This window comes from Periplaneta americana, chromosome 4, assembly GCF_040183065.1.
Source record: "Periplaneta americana isolate PAMFEO1 chromosome 4, P.americana_PAMFEO1_priV1, whole genome shotgun sequence".
Classification (NCBI taxonomy): Eukaryota; Metazoa; Arthropoda; class Insecta; order Blattodea; family Blattidae; genus Periplaneta; species Periplaneta americana.
In genome coordinates this window covers 35,602,601-35,625,884 of record NC_091120.1, presented here as the reverse complement: position 1 = coordinate 35,625,884, position 23,284 = coordinate 35,602,601, and the positions used below count along the sequence as shown (strand labels likewise).

Below are 23,284 nucleotides of genomic sequence, written 5' to 3'. Positions count from 1 at the left end.
TTTAAATATCCAAATAAATATAATCAATTAAACATTATTTACGCGGCTGTAAAAGTTCATAAAACAACCTAGCTTTTCATAACCCTTACTATCATACTTGATACGGTATCGGTAATTACTGTTACAAAATGTTTTGATGTGCAATTCCCAATCGACTGAGCATATGTGGTCGGTTTGTGCTTTGCAAGTTTTCTCGCCTATGGCGCGTTAATCGTTTGCTTGTTCCTTTTGATATCTATCCTTTTTGCTCCTAGCCCACCGCTCTTATCATCCTATTACTGCAGGAAGGGAAGTTCTCCTGCTGCGATTGAACGGAATTAGACGTTTGGAGGTTGAGTGTCGTGTTCGTATAATACGTGATCGTGAAGCAATAGAATCACAATGGCATCCGTTGTGAGAGTGTCATCACGACTTGGGGCTTCTCTGTACTGGGGGCCTGCTGCAGTGACTGTTTCGAGGGGAAATACACCCAGAACTTACTACACGTACAGCCCAGAACCAGCTCAACCTCTAAACCGAGATCCGAAGTGGGTGTCTGCGAAAGAAGCTGTGCAATGTATTCAGTCAGGTAATAAATCTTGTTTGTATTTAGGAAGCTAATTTGAAGTGGAATAGATGAGATTTTAATAACGGACCTGTCAGTTCTTTGGCGCTTTCAGCAAGACTGCAAATTATACGCACATTTTTGTTACCAATTAATAGTAAACGAGTATGGAACCAATTTATTTGCAGGTTGCCATCGTAACGCACTTCTGAGGGAATGTGAGTTCGTGATATTGTTTCATGGCGATTTTCGTATACTAAAGCAATACCTGTATATGTTACTAGAACATAACGAATTACTCTTGCACATCATAAGATTTAATCAATCGACCGAGTACATTTTTTTATTAATCTTTACCGCCTTTACTTACAGTATTTTAATTTATTGGGTTAACTTTACAGATTTCTTGAGGAAAATTAGGTATTGACATTTTAGAGCTGAGAAATGCGTTTGCGTCGGTAGGCTTTACATGAAGTCAAAATAAAATTAGAGTAACATAGGCCTAAGTCTCAAATAAGCCTATTTCTATATGTATAGAGAGAATGTAGGCCTAGATGGTCATTCTCTGTTTACTTTTGCTCTTCAAATTACAGTGCATTTTTTCTTAATAGTAATTATTGCGTTTTAGTAAATTCACAAAAACCATAATAATATTATTGATATTTTAGTATTCTCCATACCTACAAAGGAAGTATAACTCCTCCCCACTCCCATTTGTTACCAGTGTAACATGCGATAGGTCCAGGACGCAATACTAGGGTAATGGACCATCCCTAGTAATTCGTCCTGAACCTGTCGCATGTTATGTTGTTAATTGGTAGGGGAGGGGGGGAGATGTGGCTTCATTAGTGCAGTTGTTCCGAAAAATTACCTTATTTTACATATTGGTCCTGTATGTACTGTGCAGTTATTCCAGCGATCCATATATGTCTACTGTAATCTTCCTTATTAAAGCTGATATGCTGTAAACAGTAAAAACCTTGCTCTTATCGTTTGTAGCTAATTAATTGTCCTACAGGGCTATTTTATTATTGTTTATGTTACTTATAAGTGAAGTACAGTACAGTTTATTTTTCAAATGTTAATGTATTTCAATGTATAAAATGTATTATGAATTTATTTTATGATTCTTTCGTCTCAGCGTTACATCATACCGTACGTCTGTTCGGATATTACGTAAGTTTGTAGGAGCTGAAACTTGGAGGAAAAGATCTCATTGGAAGCGTTTGCTCCAGCATAGGATTTGTATGTAGGTCAGGGTGACCAGATCTTTTTTGGTCCAACAGAAATCTAGATAAAGCTCAACAGTTTCGCCATCATACTTACCATTTACAAGTAAAATGTTAATGCAACAGAAATAAACTGCGGTTAACAAAATTGTTTTTCATGTAAAAAACGGGGACGATTATTCTCCAGGAACAATAATTGAAGTCCACACCTGTGGAGTAACAGCGCGTCTGGCCGCGAAATCAGGTGGCCCGGGTTCGATTCCCGGACAGGGCAAGTTACCTGGTTGAGGTTTTTCCCGGGGTTTTCCCTCAACCCAATATGAGCAAATGCTGGGTAACTTTCGGTGCTGGACCCCGGACTCATTTCACCGGCATTAACACCTTCATCTCAATCAGACGCCAAATAACCTGAGATGTTGATAAAGCGTCGTAAAAACCTACAAAAAAAAAACAATAATTGAAAATGAGGGAGTCTCCGAAAATAGGGGACGACTGTCACTTTAATGCAGGAGCATTTGTGTTCATTTTTGAAAATAGAAAATATTTAACATAACCTATCTGTAGACAGGCCTACTGTATATTCACGTTCAGTTAAATCATTCATTTAGGCCTGTTTGTTTAGTTATTTTTATATTTATTTAAGTAGGTACATTTTCATACACCTTCATTCCTAATATAAAACATGAAGAGAAGAGTAGACCTACATCTTGTGTATAAAAATTTTAACATCACTGCACAGCATGAGATTTTTTATGATTTCTCAGATATTTTGATGAAGTGCTAAGAATAGAAATTAAATAGCATGCTGCTGTCACAATTTCTCTTCAATATAACCAGCAATTCAGTCTGTAGATGTGTTCAGAACATGATGGCTCTTCTAATTATTCAGAACGTGAATATTTTGTGGAGAAAGGATAACGTTTAACTTATCTGTCCATAATAGGCCTAAGTCCACTTCTAACTTCATTGGGTCTAACTAAACCTTCATATTAGTTATCTATAAAAACTTTATAACTCGTATACAGGCTAATGTGACGTGAAACTGTTTCTTTCAACAATTATTTTGTTGTGATTTGTGTTTACTGTTACCGTATTGAATCAGTTTCAGTTGCACATTAAAGTATATGTTAGCAAATAGTAACATCCATAAGCCATCGTCGTAACTCAGTTGGCTAAGACGCTTGCCTGCCTATTAGGAGTTGCACTCGAGCGCAGCTTCGATTCTCGCTTGAGGCGATTACCTGGTTGGGTCTTTTCCGAGATTTTCCCCATCCGTAAGGCAAAAGTCAGGTAATCTATGGTGAGTCCTGGCCACATCTCGCTAAATATCATTCACTATCACAAATTCCATCACCAATAACCTCGTAGTTGATACAGCGTCGTTAAATAAAGCAAGTAAAAAAATACGTAAACTTTATATCAGGGCTGGGCAGCAAGGGCGGATTCTACTCTCTCACGGGGAGCCATATGATTTCTTTTCATCCCCTTTCTTCCCCGCCGAACACCGCGCAGCGTTGATTCAGTGACGGATGAATATTAAGCGTCCCCGTTTAGAGTCTGATTCAGCTCCCGATGCCCAGCCCTGCTTTAGATTGAACCTCGTTAGAATTTTGAACTGATGGTTCTGAGCTGTGTGAAATTTCAACATGCAAGACACAGTGATATATTGTAATGTAAATTGGAAATGTTTGAGGGAATCGTAGTTTCAGCATTGAGTTTTAATATTTTTTTTTTATAGTTTCCCCAAAGGCATACTGTTTCTTTTCGTCGAAAATTATATTTTTTTCACTTAAGGATGACAGACGCAACAGAAAATTCACCATTTAAAGCTGATAAATTATTTATTATTTTTAAATAATTGCATGACTGCTGGAATAATGCAGTTTATTCCTTACCTAGTAGTTGATACAGCGTCATTAAATAACCAAACTAAAAAAACCTAAGATCACTAATGCCATTCTTCATGCGTTAGCCATCTATTGTGTGTAGTAATGTGTGAGCCTACATTTTAAGCTATCGTTTCTTTAGATGTTCCACGTTTTGCTTACGACCAATTTATTTATAGTTACTAAATTGTTGGGATAACCATGAATATTTAATTCGATGGAGTGGCGTACGCAGAATTTTGTTAAGGGGGCATTATTAAAACTGTTTACAATTTACATGATCGGTATTTTAAATTTTATGTACTATTATGATTATTATTATTATTATGTTACGGTATATTTATATTAATGTTACACTATGTTCTAATAAAGCATACTCCTGAATATCCTTACAAAATCTTTGAAACGTAATTTTTTTACGGCTAGGCATATTCAATTTTTAACAAACAAGTTAAATTTAATATTGTGTCGGCTTCATTTTATTACAAGCTCATAGTAAGCGGTATAGTCTCTCTATAATGAAGATAGCTTTGTTGTAATTATATTGAAGGAGGAGTAGGAGGTACGCCTTAATTTTCTGGGGAAATGGTAGCAAAATTGGGAGCGTCTTGATTTTGCAAAAGAAAGCCATTAGAATTCTATGTCAACCAAACTATCTTGAACATTGTCGACCTCTTTTCAAACAATCACAGTTATTAACTGTCATAAATTTATATATATATATATATATATATATATATATATATATATATATACGACCTAGTCCTTTACACTCGACAAAATATAGACAATTACTCATTAATAGCCAATATACATGATCATGAAATTAGAAATGGTGAACAAATTAATATTCCATACTGTAGTTTACATAAAACTAGTACAAATTTTTCTGTCATGGGGATGAAATTATATAATAAGCTTCCCAGTCAATATTATAAGTTACCAACCAATAGTTTCAAAGCTAGATTTTATAATTGGCTTTTAATTAATCCTTTCTACTCTGTAAATGAGTTTCTTAACATAAATTCACACGAAATTGTTTTTTAATAAAGTTATTTAGATTAGTTACAATTTTTTTTTTCTGTTGCTGAGTTTTTCAACACAAATTTGTATGAAATTGTATTTTAATAAATAAGTTTAATTGCAGTTTAGTTAGTTTTCTTCAATTTAAAAGTTTCAAATTATTTCATGTTTTCATTGTATTACTTAAATTTTACTGTTTCTATTATTAGTGTTTTTTAAAATGTATTTATATGTTTTTCAATGTATTCTGACGAAGCCTAAAACTGTATGTCTAATGGCCAAATAAATTGAATTGAATTGAATATACCTTATGTCGATGTAGATTTTGTTACTCTGACAGTGAAAAATTAGAGAAGGGAAAACTATTATGGATAAAAAATACTCAAATCTAAGTATGTCATTTTTTTAAAGTTCGAGGGAGGAGGGTTCAAACCCGGTAATCTCCCTTCTTGCATCGTCCCTGATTCGATGTAATGCACCTTATTGCTATTTTATTTTTATTTCATTAAGACTAAATACTTTTAATTCTTCTCAAATATGTAGATGATGATGTGACAATGTTGAACTCTGTAAACAAGTTTAGTGTACATTGTTTTAGCTTAGGTCGTACACTGCATTTGACAGAATACCATCACATTAAATTTATATAATGGCAATACTACCTTTATACGTACTATCCAGAATACGCTGCGAAGTAAAATTGATATCATATTATATTTATGTAAGATCTGAATTAGTCTGAGAAAAAGACATTTCTGAACCAGCTAATAAATCCAAACACGTATGGATATGGCGCACTTTATCAGCTGTTAGTAATACAAGATTACACAAAAAAATATAAATAAATATTGTGCTCTTTTATGAGGTAACGTCTGTACCAAAAAATATAGGCCTCTTGATATTAATATCCAGTTATACTTGAAAAAATTCGACCCATTCCCGCCTTACATTCGAGTACACTCTCACTTTTCGCCCACCATATGTTGTCATGACAAGCAGTGAAGGTTGTTCGTTTTATAAATAGCGCAGACTTGACTACGGCATCCTCAGGCCCTCAACCACGTAATTACTGTAATTGTCTACAGTTCTACACGCTCGTGCGGAACGGCTGTATTTATTTAATCTGCTTACTTAATTTGGAAGTGCCCACATTGTTCACGCTAATTTTTTAAGAGTTTAGCAGAATATAACATGAAACCTCTAGCCCAGTGGTTCTTAACCTTCCGCGTGCCACGGTCCTTTTAAAGTTGATACTTCATTTTGGCGAACCCTGTAAATTTTTAAAATAATTTTGATCCATAAGCGTGTTCAACTCGATAAATATTATTGTGCATAATGTAAGTAGTGAATTAAAGATCCTTAATATATTGGTAGCAATATAAAATTTTAGTTTCAGCTTTTGGATATAATCTGAAAATACATAAATACAAGGATAACTTACGTCTTGTCACTTTTTTCTGAGGAAAATGAAATTAGATGTTTACACTTACCATAAGTAATAATTAGGAGGCGGATGTTGATGAAAAGTTATCTTATTTTTCACATTAGGACGGTGCCTATTAATATATAAATCCTTTCTATGTTAATATCAACGTAAAAAAATTCTTATATTGCATTTTTTGACATTTTTGAACTAATAGGTAATTTTTATATTTTTTCGGCATTTTTTGGTCATTTTTAATACTTTGAAGAACTTTTAGATCATTTGGAATGCATTTTACTTTCTTCTTTACCAATAGGTCTGTTAAATCATTTTCTAACCAAATAGGTCAGTAGTAATTACCTACTGAATAAGTGAATAACAGTGAAGTTTGAGTTTTATAGTTTGGAACAGACTCTAAAGTCCATCCCTCATTCTACTGAAGGCTTCACTTCACACAACGGAAGTAATATAAAATGCTTAACAATAGCTTAGTTTAAGTGAGGGCTTTGATCGCTACTGTTATTTTGTCGGTACGAGAGTGTCTTTAGAATTTATATTTGGAAGGGGGGAAACTTTCACCGTGTCCTGGACAGGACGTGGTTCGGAAGGAATGTCTACTGTAGTACACAGTATTTGTAACACAAAAATTGCAAGAATGCACGCTGTGCCCACAATTTGTTTTGTCAGTCATACACTCTCATTTGGAAGATCTGGTAACAAAAGTGAAGAGCGGAAGGAGGAGACAGAATGAAGGCACTGACATGGACCACCCCGATTGAAACACATTGTAAACCCTTATTAAAATCTATAGTTTTTCCTTAAAATCTTCACTTTGTTGCATGTTCTTTTCCTTTATCTTAGCTAAATTCCAGGAAGTTGCCTCCTCTCTCCGAGGTTTGCAGGAAGTTGTGGTGCGAGTACGGTGAATAATATTTAAATGTCATTTTCTTTTAATTATGTCATTTTTCCATTAGTTTAAGGGCATTTTAATGACCATTTTAAGTAGATTTTTAGGTCATCAACATCCGCCCCCTAGTAATAATATACTAGTCATTATTTTACGGTTTGTCTACAACTTATCAATTAATACAGAAACAATTTTCTGTTATTTCACATTACAAGATAATTCCACTAATATTTTCGATTTTTTTTTTAATCATCTTCATGTCGAGAGACGGAGATTGACAAATTGAGCATAGGTGATTTGTTTATTTTTTTATTGGGTTATTTTACGACGCTGTATCAACATCTAGGTTATTTAGCGTCTGAATGATACGAAGGTGATAATGCCGGTGAAATGAGTCCGGGGTCCAGCACCGAAAGTTACCCAGCATTTGCTCCTATTGGGTTGAGGGAAAACCCCGGAAAAAACCTCAAGGCATAGGTGAAATACAAGAAGAAACATATGTGCATATCATAAACTAAATTAAAAACGTGTACAAAACCAATATAAAATTATATAAGGTGTGGTTTTAAGTCATATTTTAAACGTGATAAAACATTTGTAAATTTATAAACTGTTTTTTTTTTAAGATGACCACACTATTTAAATCTTTTGATGTTACATAATCAGTTTCAATGATAAAAATTATACACGTATTAACAGTCAAAAGTTTAAAATTTAAAATTTAGAATTCCTTAGTGAAACCATGTTCAGAAAAGAAAGAATGCAAGTACTGGCATTCTGTATGTTTGTTAATCAGTCACTCGTATCGATGAAGTGTATATGACATCCTGGTTTAATTGAGATTTTACAAGCGTATGCATCGTGTAACATCACCATGATCCGAAGTGGACTTAGAACATATTCGCTGTTCATCAGTGCAGTCACTTTTTTTTTTACAGCTATACATATTCTGTACAAACTATATGTTTATAATACGTATATTACAATTAATTGCATTTGGGTTGATTTTGACTTGTTTATATTCAATTTTATTTGTTGCATGCCATATATTACGATCAATGGAAATAAAAATAATTATGTATGTATGTATGAAATCCCATCAGAGATTTATGAACTTTCTCTAGTTTTAACACTACAATATGTGTTTTCAGAACATTACCAATCGAAATCAAATTCTTCTTGTGTAATACCATTATGCAGTATTCAAAAGAATATGGCTGCTGTTGGACAATTGTAAATGAGTAAGGAAAAGTCTAACACACGTAGTACTTTATTACTAATTCACGCAACATAAAGACTGTTGTGGAGAAGGTATGCACAAAGGACGACTACGGGAACACCCTATTAAGTATTTAAATAGAGTCTTGTCGTAAACGCAAAGATATCTTCGGGGTAACCTACCAAAAAGAATAGTTAAACTGTAACTTTTGATTTATCTTTTAAAATATCGAACTTTATATAACTGGCAATTTTTGTACCTACATAAATTCCTGAAGCTTTGAACTGATGTTTTAGATCTGACATTTTATTCTTAAAAACTTATTGTCTGAACTAAGCATATTAGGAAACATAACACCATATTATCACAGTCTAGTATATACAGTCACGAAGCTTGGGTTTGTGAGGGTACTAGGAACAATAGACTGTGCAGGTACTATTTCGCATTGTCTGTGATGAGGCGATAGTAGCGATCCTAGTGGTTAGCAACTATCTATGGATGCATATTTACTACGTATTGAGCTTCGGGACTGTATATACTAGACTGTGATTGTCCTTTTTTAGCAGAATTATTCATTGGAATAATGTTTGCCTAACAGTGACTATTATATTAAAGCTACTAGATAAGTATTTTACTTAGTTGTAGTATGTATGTAATGCATTTAGCATTTTAACTGAAAAATATATTATTGTCCTGCATTTATCTCGTAGTAAAAAAAAAATTTAAAACGGCGAAGAAATTAATGACAGTCGATGTCAAGTAAATCTTTTTCGTATCTCTGTGTAATAAAAATTCTGATATTTCATATGGGCTTACGTATCTACACACTTTCCGAATAAACTGAATGTAACGAATATGAATAAAAGCCATCTAATATTTCATCGGAAAAGGAATAACAAATACCACTTTTCTGTTTCACGAAAACATATTCGTTGTATTGAAAACGAGTAATTTTTTAGAGTTTAGAAATTCATTTTCGGTGTCACAATCTTCTGCTTCATATTTCACATAGGCCTAATATAAAAGTAAAATTAGTAACATTTCCATAATACTACGACTTTTAAAGTGAAATTAATACACTGACATCACGTTCCCTTGCAAAGTTCGAAGACCTCAAATGTGAATTAACTATGCAAATTCTTACAGTGACAAGGACAATTCTTGTGGCAGCGCGTACTGGTGCCATTCCCATAAAGATGCAGTTCTACAACGCGTTTAGTTGCTAGTTTTTATCAACATAATAATAATAATAATAATAATAATAATAATAATAATAATAATAATATTTATTTATTCTGCGAAGTTAAGGCCATCAGGCCTTCCCTTCCACTTAGCCAGAAACAAAAGAAGCTGATACAATTTGCAGATTTGGAATTAAACTCTTATGATTAAGTCAATGCTGATTCTATTTAGAATCTTTTTGTACGTACCAGTACTAACCTTAAAACGAGACTTTTGCCTACTATTGTGCGAACAGAGTAGGCCTATACTAAAAATGTACAGTTCCAGAAAAAAATGATCCTCCTGAATTTTCCCCAAGTTCTAGATTCAGCGCATTGCGCATGCTCCGTGCTCCAAAGCAATGGTACACACGAGACCGTTTTGACAGTTATTGAAATTCGTTTTACATCGATTGTAGTCATAACCAGAAAGGCATTTGAAATTTTGAAAAGATGCGATAAAAATGTTATCTATTCTTAAAATGAATATTTATAAATCTACAGTAAAACAGAATGATGGTAAACGACATTAACCTGCATAATTAATTTAAAAAAAATATTTCTTCAACAGTATCCGAACCCTGAACTTTGTGGTGTGCGAGCAAGCATGCTAGCACAGAGCTATCGGAATGCTTACGATGAATCGTAGTAATCGGGGTTGTTGTACTATATCGCGTTTCTTTAATAATGTCTCATAGACATCAATTTTATCTTATTTTCAGATTAATCTCGTGCTCTTTGCATTAGTTGTGAAATATCTTTCTGTAATACGATTCAAATAATACTGCGTTGAAAGCCGTTGTTAAATCGTTGTAGTGTGAATCGTGCTCTGTAAGGAGCTTCAAGAGCTGGGCCACTTTTTGTTTCTGAGACTGTACAACACGGTCAAATTATAATAATAATTATTAGAAGTCCCCAGTTTATACTGAGATTAATAGATATTGTATAACAAATTTTATACAAATTTTTGTGATTTGTTCGTCATCCTTAGGACTTACTTAGTGTCTAGATTTGTTTCGCCATATCAATGAGATGTTTTCATTATTTTTTTCGGATGTTGATGATAATGATAAAGTTTTTTCAGTTGTTTATTAAGAAATTATTATGATTAGAAAAGTCACTTCTTCCTATATCCCGGATGTTACATTTTTTTGTTAAAATTATTCAAGCATATCGTATAGAAAAACAGAAAAACATATCTTTCCTCATCATTATTATTTGTGCTACAGCCTGTTGCAGACCTTGACCGCTCCTACGAGTACAATGCGCCTCTATTCGTTTCTATCTTCTACTTCCCCTTTCCATCCTTGTACTCCCAAATACCTTAAAATTTTGTTCAACACTATCCAGCCATCTAATGTTAGGTCGTACAATTCTTCTTTTGCCATCTATTTTTGTTGAATTAATTTTATGTACGGCATGGATACATTTCTTTTTCTATGTAAAGTTGCCCCAGCAACCTAATCCTTGAGGTTTTAATTATTCTAACTATGTATATCCGTGTCACCATAAGCCTAATTTAATTAATCATTATTTCTAATATGCAGTTACCATTTTCATACACAGGGCCAAAAATGTTCCTTAATATTTTCCTTAAAAAGTTTATTTTCTTATGTTATTGTTAAAGCCCAGTTTTCACAGCCATAGGTGACAATAGGTCTCAGAAGAGTTTTATAATATAATTTTAGTCTTAGTTTGAAGACTAAGGTATCGGGAATTGAATTGTTTATGAAGTCAAAAATATTTCTGTTGCCTAGAGTTAAGGCTGGTTCACAATAAACCGGGAAAGGAAACGACAACGAAAACGAGAGCGGAAATAATGTTAAAATAAATGTATTCAAGTGTGAGCATTCACAATCAACTATTGTGAATGCTCACATTTAAATACATTTATTTTAACAATATTTCCGTTCTCGATCTCGTTGTAGTTTCCGTTTCCGGTTTATTGTGAATCAGCCTTTAATCTGTGGTTAATTTCTTTGTCCATTTTATTCTCATTTGTAATTATTGTGCCTAAATATTTCAGTTCTTTCACCTTTTAGAATTTACATTTATTTACATAAAAAATTCATCGTTATTTCCATGCATTTTGTTTTATTTTCGTTAATTTATACGCAAATGTATATAGCTTTTTCCAGTTTCAAAAAAGTTTCCTTCACTGCTTTTGATTAAAAACATATGTTTAGTAATGTTTTTGCTAAAGTACAAGTAGGACATGTTCACTTTATAAGCCACGTCTGTACAATATAGGCCTAATTATCACTCAGTCACAGATTAAGAATATTTTCACAATATTTAGGTTTTATTCGGGTTTGAAACCAGACATTCACTCAAACAAGAAATAACAAAAATGAAGCTTATTTTTCAGTCACATACTGTGCTATAATGTAGGCCTACTGTATATCTGTGCTCAAAGCTCGATACAATCAGTTCCAGTATATCTTATACACCATTTTAGATATTGCCTATTAAATCTGTAAACTGACATGCATTATAGAAATCCGTTGCCAATAAATGTTACGTTTTACACATACAATATACAGTCGTATTGTATTATGTTTCCGAATTATGCAAAAGTTGATTAGCCTCTTCAAAAGGGCGTGAGACAATAACCCTCGGAAGGACAATTGCCTTATTAACAATTACTATTTAATGTAATAATATGCAAGAAACCTCTTACTATATACTTACATACTGTTAACAGTCAAGTAACCTGATAAGCCTACCTCTATAGAAAAGATCATGAGGTATTCACGGTTAGGATAATGTGATTAAAATTTTACAAACTGTAAACATAACCCTCTCGTCAGCCATGAGATAGTCTGTAAAGGAAGAATATTTTACTCTGTGTTGTTAGTAGAAGAAACAAGAATAACAGGGTTAAAATTAATTATGATAAAACTAAATACATGCATATATCACGTACCTCAAATAATAGAGGTCACTTATAATAGATGATTGGGAGTTTAAAAAAGTTACTGAATTTAAATACTTAGGAAGTATAATTAATGAAACAGGCTTATTTGGGAAAGAAATTGAACATGACTCGTTACGGCAAATAAGTGTTACTACTCCCTTCATAAATTGCTTAGTTCCAAACTCCTTTCTAGATTATCAAAATTAAGATGCTATAAAACAATAATCCTACCAACTCTCCTATATTGCTGTAAAACTTGGATATTAACAAAAAAAAAAAAAAAAAAAAAAAAAAAAAAAAAAAAAAAATCCCTTTTTACTTTTGAGAACAAAATCTTGAGGAAGATTTTTGGTCCCATTCAAGAAAATAACATGGAGAATTTTGAACAACAGGGAACTAAGGGATATTCATAAAGATCCGGACATAATAGTCTTAATAAAAAGTCGAAGACTACGTTGGCTTGGACATGTTCTACGGCGTGATGACTCTCTTCTACGAAGAGCTTTCGACTATTCTCCAAGATGTAAGAGACCTCTTGTAGACCTCGTCTCCGTTGGCAGGACCAAGTAATTATATGATAATCTTTCTACAGTGGGAGGACGACAAGAAGATGCAGAGAACAGAGACGAATGGCGATATATCGTGAATGAGGCTAAAAACCTCTTAGGTTTTGAAATGCCTTAAATTGTCTGATTGATTGATTGATTGATTGATACGAAACTACGTAGATATGTCCTCTGTCTCAAATGAAGCCAAGGTCTCATGCCCACTGTTCATAAAATTTGTTCATTTTAAATATATTTAAATATTGTATTGCATACTGTATATTTCATGTCAGCATTTACATTCGTGTAATGTGGACCTCACAATTTTGTATACAGTGCCACAATTACATTTATTACATACACACTTTCTTGCGGAAAGCTCTATTACACCTAAATTTCATATCTACTACTTTATTCCCTCTTATTACCCTGACGTCACATTTATGCCTACCCTCCTGTCCTTAACATATAATTTTATACCTAGTCACTGCTTTATACCAATCATGAACTCGCTATTTATATGTCTTACTGTTATAATATTATTATTATTATTATTATTATTATTATTATTATTATTATTATTGTTATTATTATTTGGGGCTAAGAGGGATGAAGTTACAGGAGAATGGAGAAAGTTACACAACGCAAACTGCACGCATTGTATTCTTCACCTGACATAATTAGGAACATTAAATCCAGACGTTTGAGATGGGCAGGGCATGTAGCACGTATGGGCGAATCCAGAAATGCATATAGAGTGTTAGTTGGGAGACCGGAGGGAAAAAGTCCTTTGGGGAGGCCGACACGTAGATGGGAGGATAATATTAAGATGGTTTTGAGGGAAGTGGGATATGATGATAGAGACTGGATTGATCTTGCACAGAATAGGGACCGATGGCGGGCTTATGTGAGGGCAGCAATGAACCTGCGAATTCCTTAAAAGCCATTTGTAAGTAGTAATAATAGTAATAGTAATAATAATAATAATAATAATAATAATAATAATAATAATGAACTAAACTTTTGCACTGAAATTCTTTAATTGCACAGACATCACTACTCACTCCGTTTGAAAGGATTATACTCGTAAGTGAGGATAGTGAAAACTTTTGTTACACTTAAGCGAACCTCTACAAACAGCGTTCCTGAAAGTGTGTTCAACATTTTTAGGCTTTTACTGTTCAGAGTGAAATAAAAATGTCCATGGTTATACAATAAATCATTCTGAATGCAGTGGTACAAAAGTCAAACTAACTAGTTTCTTATCAAAGGGCAAAAGAAAGGCCCTAGCTTATAACCTGTTTTCCCACTTTGCTAAATATACCTCAATCCTCAGGTGCACTTGACTTGCTACAATCTTCACTCATATACCTTGTATTTTGTTAAGTTATCAAGTAATGTATATTGTAAATTCTAAAGCAAGATTTAGTTAAATATTTCACTCTTAGTGAAACGGAAAAAAATATTGAACTTTTATTAACAATTTTTGCTATTTTTTTTTTCAATGCATGTATATTTTTTCTCTCGTGTAGTGTGTTATATTTGTGAACCTGTAGGTCTACTTTGTAGAATACAGGCTGTAGAAAGCACTGTAAAAATGTCATGTAAATTGATTCAGTAGTTGCAGAGAAAAATGCACTGAAGTTTGAAAAATATAAAAAAAAATATCAACTTACAGAAAACTGCGTTAACAAAAAAGTATGTATGAATTACATGAACCACCAAATTTAAAGAGGCCATTTAGAGGAATATCTGCAGATTCATTCCCACAATATAGATATTGTTTTAAAGAGCAAGTTTTTCACTTTTCTTAAAACACAAAATAAAAACTCGGATTTTTTACCCCTAATCACTACCCAATTCCCTTAACAAAACAGGGCAAGAGGCCATCCCTTCCTCTAACTGTTCAATATTATGTATGAAATTTGTTGCAACCAAAATAGAAATAATGATAAATAATGATTCCCAAAATAACGTTTCTTAGACGATAATATCACCTGTTTCACTTAGTCGAAAATCACAGAGGAAATCATCTGACGCTTCCTGAAGTTTAGCACAATTTTGTATATTATTCCAAATGAAGATATGTTAATTTTTACTAAAATTATATTTCATATACAACGTTCCCAAATAAATTGACTCGGAGATACTGAGCATGAGGAAAATCCGTCCAATAACTTAATGAGGAAAATCCGTCCAATAATACGAGGGATATACAGTAAATCTCTGTGTACAAACAAGACAAATGGCATGCTCGAAACCACCCTTTGGGTATCAGCGATGTTAAAAACGTGTAGTCATCGGCGTAGCTCAGGCGGTAGGTATGTTTGCCTGTTAATGCGGAGTTGCGCTTGGACGTGGGTTCGATTCCCGGTTTAATTGATTATCTGATTGGGTTTTTCCGAGGTTTTCCCTAATTGTAAGGCGAGTTTCGGATAATCTCTGGCGAATTCTCTGCCCCATCTCGGTATCACCCATTTCATCGACACTAAATAATCTAGTAGTTAATACAGTGTTGTTAAATAACCAAATTTCTGCGGAAATCCCGAAATAAGGCTCTTTTGCAACATCTTGACTCTTTCCTTTTCTATACTTCATATAATTAGAAAGAAAAAAAAAAAACAAAAATTGTCACACACATCTTCCATAAGTTTGTATATTAATACTGAACTTGTTCCTTTTTTCCAGGGATTACATTTCCTCCGAAGGATAAATTAAATCCTATAATCCTTAAATATTTTCAAGCAAAAACTGTTAACATTAAGTTACTTGAAGAATCCAGAGTAGCTTTTCTAAAAAATGTGGAATTACAGCGCTATTCGTAATTCTTGTTTTATTGTACAGTGTTACTATAAATGACCTTCCGATTACAAACTTGAATAACTATCGTTAGGAGACACTTAGAAACATGACATTGGCATCAATGAAAAGAGAAACTCAAATGTGTTTTGTTATGTCGGTGAACCTGTCGCATATTTATTAATTTCGTTGCTAGGAGACGATATAACAGAAAAATGGATGCAAACGAAGACAGGAGGGAATTTTGTGTGCTAGAACGTGTTTTGTGCTATAAGCCGTGAAAAGGTGTATGGCCCTTTCTTTTTTGTCGAGGCGACAGTCACAGGTAAAATTCGTACCTAGACATGTTACAGTTCTTCCACAACTGGAACAGGACATCGAAGGTATTATTTTTCAGCAGGATGGGGCACCACCGCATTACCACTTCGATGTCAGAAACGAACTAAATACACGACTTCCAAGGAGATGGATTGGACGTGCTGGCCGTGAAGATTTAGAATGTTTCCATTGGCCTCCACGTTCCCCCGACCTCACTCCTTGTGATTTTTTTCTGTAGTGTTTTATAAAACAACAAGTGTATCAGCTACCATTACCACCTACCATTGAGGATCTTCGTGTCCGCATTACAGAGGCCATTGCACTGGTGGATGGTCCAGTGCTACAACGTGTATGGCAGGAAATTGACTACAGACTTGATGTGTGTCGTGTGACACAAGGAGGTCATATTGAGCACATGTGACTTACTTACGGTTGTGAACCAAATGTTTCTCTTTCTGTTTCATGTTTTCCAGTGAAAAAAAAAATAAAATAAAAATTGTTGGAGTTCCTGTTTCTGTTGATACCAATTTCATGTTTTCTAATTTTTTCTGATTTAAGAGTATCACATGTGATTTAACCGAATGGATAACAAAAAATATTGGAGTTTCTCTTTCCATTGATACCAATATCATGTTTCTAAGTGTCCTAACGATAGTTATTCAAATTTTTAATCATTTATAGTATCACTGTACTTTATTTTAATTGATTAATGTGCTAACAACAATTAACCAGTGATAACTTGATAACTTAGCAAATAATAATAATAATAATAATAATAATAATAATAATAATAATAATAATAGGCCTAATAAATGTTGTCTTTATGCGAAATGTAGACCTACATGTATTCCCGTTAAAGCAAAATGACTTCATAAAATTGTGTTTTTCAGTGGCAACGAAATTGCTAAATGATGTTATGATTTATTAAAATAGCAAAATGACGTCTGTTCTCCCACCTCGTCGACACATCTTCTCCGTCACCTGCCACAACCAAAAATGCGAGCGTTCCGTTGTGGTTCACGTGCGCATGTCCGATTCTCTCCCCCCCCCCCCACTCTCTCTGCAGCTGAACAAGAATGGAAGGTTATGTCGCCATAGACCTCTCTCGCTTAAATTGGTGGAATTAAATAGAAGCGTCAGAGATGCAAATCAGCAACATGCCACAATATCATTATCACAATAAAGCAACGCTTTTGATCAGAGGCGGCTGGTTCTAAACACTGAAGCTTGTGAGATCTTAGCACGAAGCCCTCAAAAGGATGGAAAACTTTGATTTTAAGTTCATTTGTGTTGTGGTTATTATTATTATTATTATTATTATTATTATTATTATTATTATTATGTGGTAAAGTAATAAAAAATAATTTCAACTTATTTTTCTACAATTTATTCTATACAATATTGAAGCTAATTTTAATGTAGGTAATTAATAAGTAGAGCTCGGATTTCATTACTCTACTCTGCGTACAAAGTATATTTGCATTTGAAAGAAATACAAACAGAACACATTCGCAATCAATTTCTGAGGCACTGCTCGCTTCCCTATAGGTGCAATCAGACGATAAATCATGTAGGGCAAGTATTTAAAGTAGATTATTATACTGTCTTTCATTTTAATGATCCGTTGCTAAGCAAGTGACGTCGGAATAATGTGACATAACAAATTTCCATTACTAAGAAACTGATATCAGAACAGTCTGACATAACTCAATTCCGTTGCTAAGCAAATGGACGTTTTCTTATGTCGCCATAGACCTCTCTCGCTTAAATTGGTGGAATTAAATAGAAGCGTCAGAGATGCAAATCAGCAACATGCCACAATATCATTATCACAATAAAGCAACGCTTTTGATCAGAGGCGGCTGGTTCTAAACACTGAAGCTTGTGAGATCTTAGCACGAAGCCCTCAAAAGGATGGAAAACTTTGATTTTAAGTTCATTTGTGTTGTGGTTATTATTATTATTATTATAATAATAATAATAATAATTATTATTATTATTATTATTATTATTATTATTATGTGGTAAAGTAATAAAAAATAATTTCAACTTATTTTTCTACAATTTATTCTATACAATATTGAAGCTAATTTTAATGTAGATAATTAATAAGTAGAGCTCGGATTTCATTACTCTACTCTGCGTACAAAGTATATTTGCATTTGAAAGAAATACAAACAGAACACATTCGCAATCAATTTCTGAGGCACTGCTCGCTTCCCTATAGGTGCAATCAGACGATAAATCATGTAGGGCAAGTATTTAAAGTAGATTATTATACTGTCTTTCATTTTAATGATCCGTTGCTAAGCAAGTGACGTCGGAATAATGTGACATAACAAATTTCCATTACTAAGAAACTGATATCAGAACAGTCTGACATAACTCAATTCCGTTGCTAAGCAAATGGACGTTTTCTTTTTTAATAAATTTAACATTATTTTATGCTCGACCATGCCGAAATGTAGTAATTATACACCTGGTAGCAGTCCTTTAATGCATGTCATTAAAGTACACCTACCCATTAAAGTACAGATGTTCAGCCAATGACAAGTCAGCTTTGTACCGTTATAAAATCGCAAGTATCGATTATTCTCGGATATGCAATCGAAAGAGAATTAGCGAAAAGTCAGGGAGGCTGGAAATCCAATACTGTCGCAGAAGGTTATGTTCTGTTACTATAATAATTAGCGTTAATTGTAAATAATATTCAAATAAATTCAATTTGTCATTTCGTTTTTCAATGTCTAATTTAATTTCAATGTTATATCAAAGTTAATATTTAGTTTACTCTGTAGATTCTTATAGGCTATCAAGGTCAATGTGGACATCTGTTCCTCGGAAAAAATAAATACTTTCGCGTCTGCGCACATCTCACAATTTACGAGGTATTGCTCAAGGTCAGTTATAAATGAATAATTTCAAGTTAGAAATATGGTCGAGCATAAAAAATCGTATGAAACTCGCCTATAATGGTAATTAAGAAGCTCGTATGAAAATTATGAAACTCGCTTGCGCTCGTTTCATAAACATCCATAGTCGCTTCTTAATTACAATCATTATAGGCTCGTTGCATAATGTACTATTGCAGAACTTTCATGTGGAACTTAACAGACAAAACTTAATAATTTAAAGATCGAAAAATACATAAATTCTATGCATAAAAAACTAGATATTACTTCAATGACTTAAAACAAAATAAATGAAGCAGAAATTAAATACACTTGTATGTATAACAAAACTAGTAATTGGTTCACTGACTTTTAATAATATACAAAATAAAGTCATAAATTAAACGCACTTTTTGTAAGTCCGCCGAGTTAGCTTAAATACAATTATCATTTACCGTATACAAGGTTGTTCGTAAGTTATTACTTATGCTTTTGAAGAATTGCTGAAGCATTCTTAAAAATAAAGTGACAATTTTTAGTTCCTCAAACGATAGTTCTCCACAAGCATAATTCAGGTGTTCCACCGTGTGCTAGAACGTAATATCTCCAAACATTTCAGAGCCGCATACAGGTTCCATCAGCGGGGAAAATTAGTACGATCTTCCCAAAGCGTTGGATATGTGAAGTTCAGACAGGCAGTGGAATGTCTAAAACTCTGAAATACAATGTGTAAGCCTAAAATATCGACAGATTTTCATGTTTGTCAGAGTTGAACAAATTGTTAGATTACGTAAGTGGCGTAGTTGCATGCAGAATTGTAATATACTATCATTAAATTAAATTTAGTGGCGGTGAAGTACTGCAAAAATCACGAATGTTGCAGAAATTATAATTTTTAAACAGTAAATATATTGAATAATTTCACAAATCTAGTCTTTCAGGTAAAGCTCCCTGTAAAGCAGATTTGAATAATTTCAAGGGAAAAATTGTTCCGGGGCCGGGTATCGAGCCCGGGACCTCTAGTTGAACGTACCAGCGCTCTGCCAACTGAGCTACCCGTGAACTCCACCCGATACCTTCTCAACCTGTCCTTTTCCCCCCCCCCCACCTTCACCGAAACTTTAAAGGCGAATAATCGAGCATAAAATGCATGTATAGATGGTCACCTGGAGTGTCGTGGGAGAGATCCTTCCTGTAGGAATGTGTATGGCGCGCTTGCCCGTCCTAAATATTATTGTAGCACTCAAAAGCTTAACGTCGACAATCCTTTGATACTCAAGTTTACACAGCTCACCGCGTGTTTGTTATTTTACTCTGTGTTGCTAGGTCGAGGTCAGCATTCAGGTCTTATCTTCACATTAAAAGCGTGTAATAAACAAAACAATCGGCCGGTGTTGCTGATGGGAGAACTGCGAATGTTTGCTGTACAGCAAACGTTAACTTTTTGACTTGCCGACGTTAACCATTTGAGTGATGCGATTAATAGCATATTTTATTTTATACAAGAATTAAAAACCAAGAAAGTATTGGCTATTTAAAGTATTGTTACTGGTTGCTTGAGACACATATTAGAATGGTCTCTAGCGGAAGTCGTTGAAGTAATGTTGCCAACGTTTGAAAAGTAATAGTATAGTTGATGGAAAGAAATATTTTTTTTCGCATTCACTTAACCCAATATAACCTTATCACAGTTCTCGACATCCTGTACTTTGGTCCAGAGTAAATATTCCTTTTCATTCACACATAATGTTTTTGTACTTCTGGTCCAATTTTTTGTACTTTTGTCTTTACTCACATGTAGTTTTAAGGTGTATCCTTCTATGAAATGAAAGGCTTTGAATTGAATTTAAGCCTATTGGAGGGAGGCATTACGACCTAGTACTGTGACCTTTCCAGATCTATTGTGCTAACCCTCAAGCTAGACGTATTATCAAACCCACACCGGCTGACTACACTAAGGTTCGCTGCGCACCCAGGTTTAGAGCAGGCAACCCCACTCGTACCTAGGCCAGCCATCACCGTGCGTCGCCAGCAGACGTTCGGAGAGCCACCGGCGTAGCTCTGTCGGCTAAGGCGCTTGACTGCCGATCCAGAGTTCGGGTGCGGGTTCGATTCCCGCTTGGGCTGATTACCTGGTTGGGTTTTTTCCGAGATTTTCCCAAACCGTAAGGCAAATGTCAGTTAATCTATGGCGAATTCTCGGCCTCATCTCGCCAAATACCATCTCACTATCACCAATTCCATCGACGCTAAATAACCTCTAGTTGATACGGCGTCATTAAATAACCACGTTAAAAAACGTTCGGAGAATGCTATGGAATAATGTCGGAATGCAGAAATGTTGAAAAAATAAAGTAGATGCCTAATGGGGAAGTGGGAGAACCATAGAAAAAACCCCAACTGCGATTTTGTCCGCCTCGAGTGTCACTTTTTTTTTTCCATGAAAAATCCCAGGCTTGGCCGGGACTCGAACCCGGGCCGCCTGCCTGACAGCTGAAGGTCTGACCACTTAGCCACCGCAGGGGACAAATGAAGTGTTAGAAATATTTATAATATAGCCTACCGCAAATAACTGTCTTAAGGAGAATGTTGCCAACATTTTAGCAGTTGTTTTTTTATTGGCTACGCTAACAGACGATTGTTTACTGCGTCGCATAGTTCATGGTCGTGCGATAGGGGTAATTGTTGTAAAACGAAATTGTCATGTCGAGTATTTCTTTTAATTCATAATGTTACATACGTCTAGATAAAAATGTCGTTTAGATATACCGGTAGGAGAAAAATTGTTGTACGTTGTCTACACGTATCTTGAGTGCTGCGCATTTGTCTTTTTCGCATTACGGAGTGTACGACGTCACATTCATAGTCATAACATGGCCAACATTGAACAAGTTTATATATGAATGCACGTTTAGCATGAGTTTAATATAGCAATTCCTTTGTTGTTTAGAATTTTGAACATATATTTATATTAGGCGATTGTCAAGATGGCCATGACTAGACCATGATAATCACGTGACTCCGATTCGTGCCGAAGCCTATCTTTCTCGTTGGTCACGTGCAATGTAATACTGACGTAATGTATTACAGATTTTTAAGATATGTTTTATGGGATTGGGAATCTGACTCCTAGACAATGGGTAAATTGTATCCAAATCATGTCCCTAAATTCATCCGTCAAACACACGAGTGAAGAGGCTCTGTTTGTTTCTCCCTCCCTCCCTCCATCGCTGTCCCCCTCTTTCTTTCATTTTAAAATAAGCATTCTCTTGTAACATTGTATACATTCTTGCAATTCAAGGCGCCTTGTTCTGTTACATAACTGTCTCTACATTATCGGAACTTCCCGACCTTCATGCTTGTGAATTCACATAAAGTCGTTCGTAATCCAGGCATGAACCAGTGTTGCCAACCAGTGTTGGATCGTACAAATGAGATAATTTGGTCTCATGTACGATCGTAATAATAATACCGTATTGGCCCGAGTGTAAGCCGCACCCGAGTATAAGCCGCACCCTTAATTTTAGGGGGAAAGGAGAAAAAAAAAAGAAAAATTGAGTGCAGAATGAGAAAAAAAGGAAAATTGAGTGCAGTGAAATTTACCTGTCACATTATCCAGTTACAAAACTGTTTACACTATTTAAACACTTTTTCTTCAACTACGGTATTACGTGGGTAAATCACCAAAAATACCGGTACAACTAATCACCGTCTTCTCCAATGTCACTGCTGACTTCACTACTACCGGTACCGGTATTTGTTTCATCACTGTCTCTTTGTTCATCACTCTCCGCTCAAAGTACGTCGTCCTCACTGCCATCCAGCGCACATTAGACTCATCCACACTAAACTTTTTGCCGGCTTCTCTATTAGACGTACTCCTAGCATGACGAATAACTGCAAGTTTGAAACTAGCGTCATAACTGCGCCGAATTCCCAAGCTTGTTGAAGCTTTTCTTTCTACGTTTCCGCTCATGGCTGAACCCGTAGCTACGTACAAACTGTTTTAATCTGTCCTATCATACAAAAGAGTACGATCACTGTAATATGAAGACTGGTACATTGTTGCGTCATATACCATACGACTGCTGACAATTTCAAACACGAGCGCGTGGCATTGTTGCTCCATTTCAAAATGATAAAATTACCGGTAGCAACATGCGCCACATTTCAAGTTTAAATTTATCGGCCGCGCAAATAAGCCGCACCCCAACTTTTCGAGTTTGAAATTTGAATAAAAAGTGCGGCTTATATTCGGACCAATACGGTAATAGTTTTATTTTCCCTGGCAGAGTTAAGGCCATCGGGCCTTCTCTTCCATTCAACCAGGATCAAATCACATACAGAAAAATACAAACCGGTA

The 23,284-nt window shown here is 34.6% G+C and overlaps 1 protein-coding gene across 1 annotated transcript in view; it reads left to right on the top strand.

Annotated features, from left to right (window-relative positions):
• Positions 1 to 219: 219 nt before the first annotated feature.
• The window catches only part of LOC138697702 (4-hydroxybutyrate coenzyme A transferase), a 112,666-nt gene continuing 89,601 nt past the window's right edge, over positions 220 to 23,284 (top strand). The window contains exon 1 of the mRNA XM_069823175.1: positions 220 to 568. Coding sequence (XP_069679276.1) covers positions 382 to 568 — 187 coding nt within the window. The 5' untranslated portion in view covers positions 220 to 381. The remainder of the gene's footprint in view (positions 569 to 23,284) is intronic.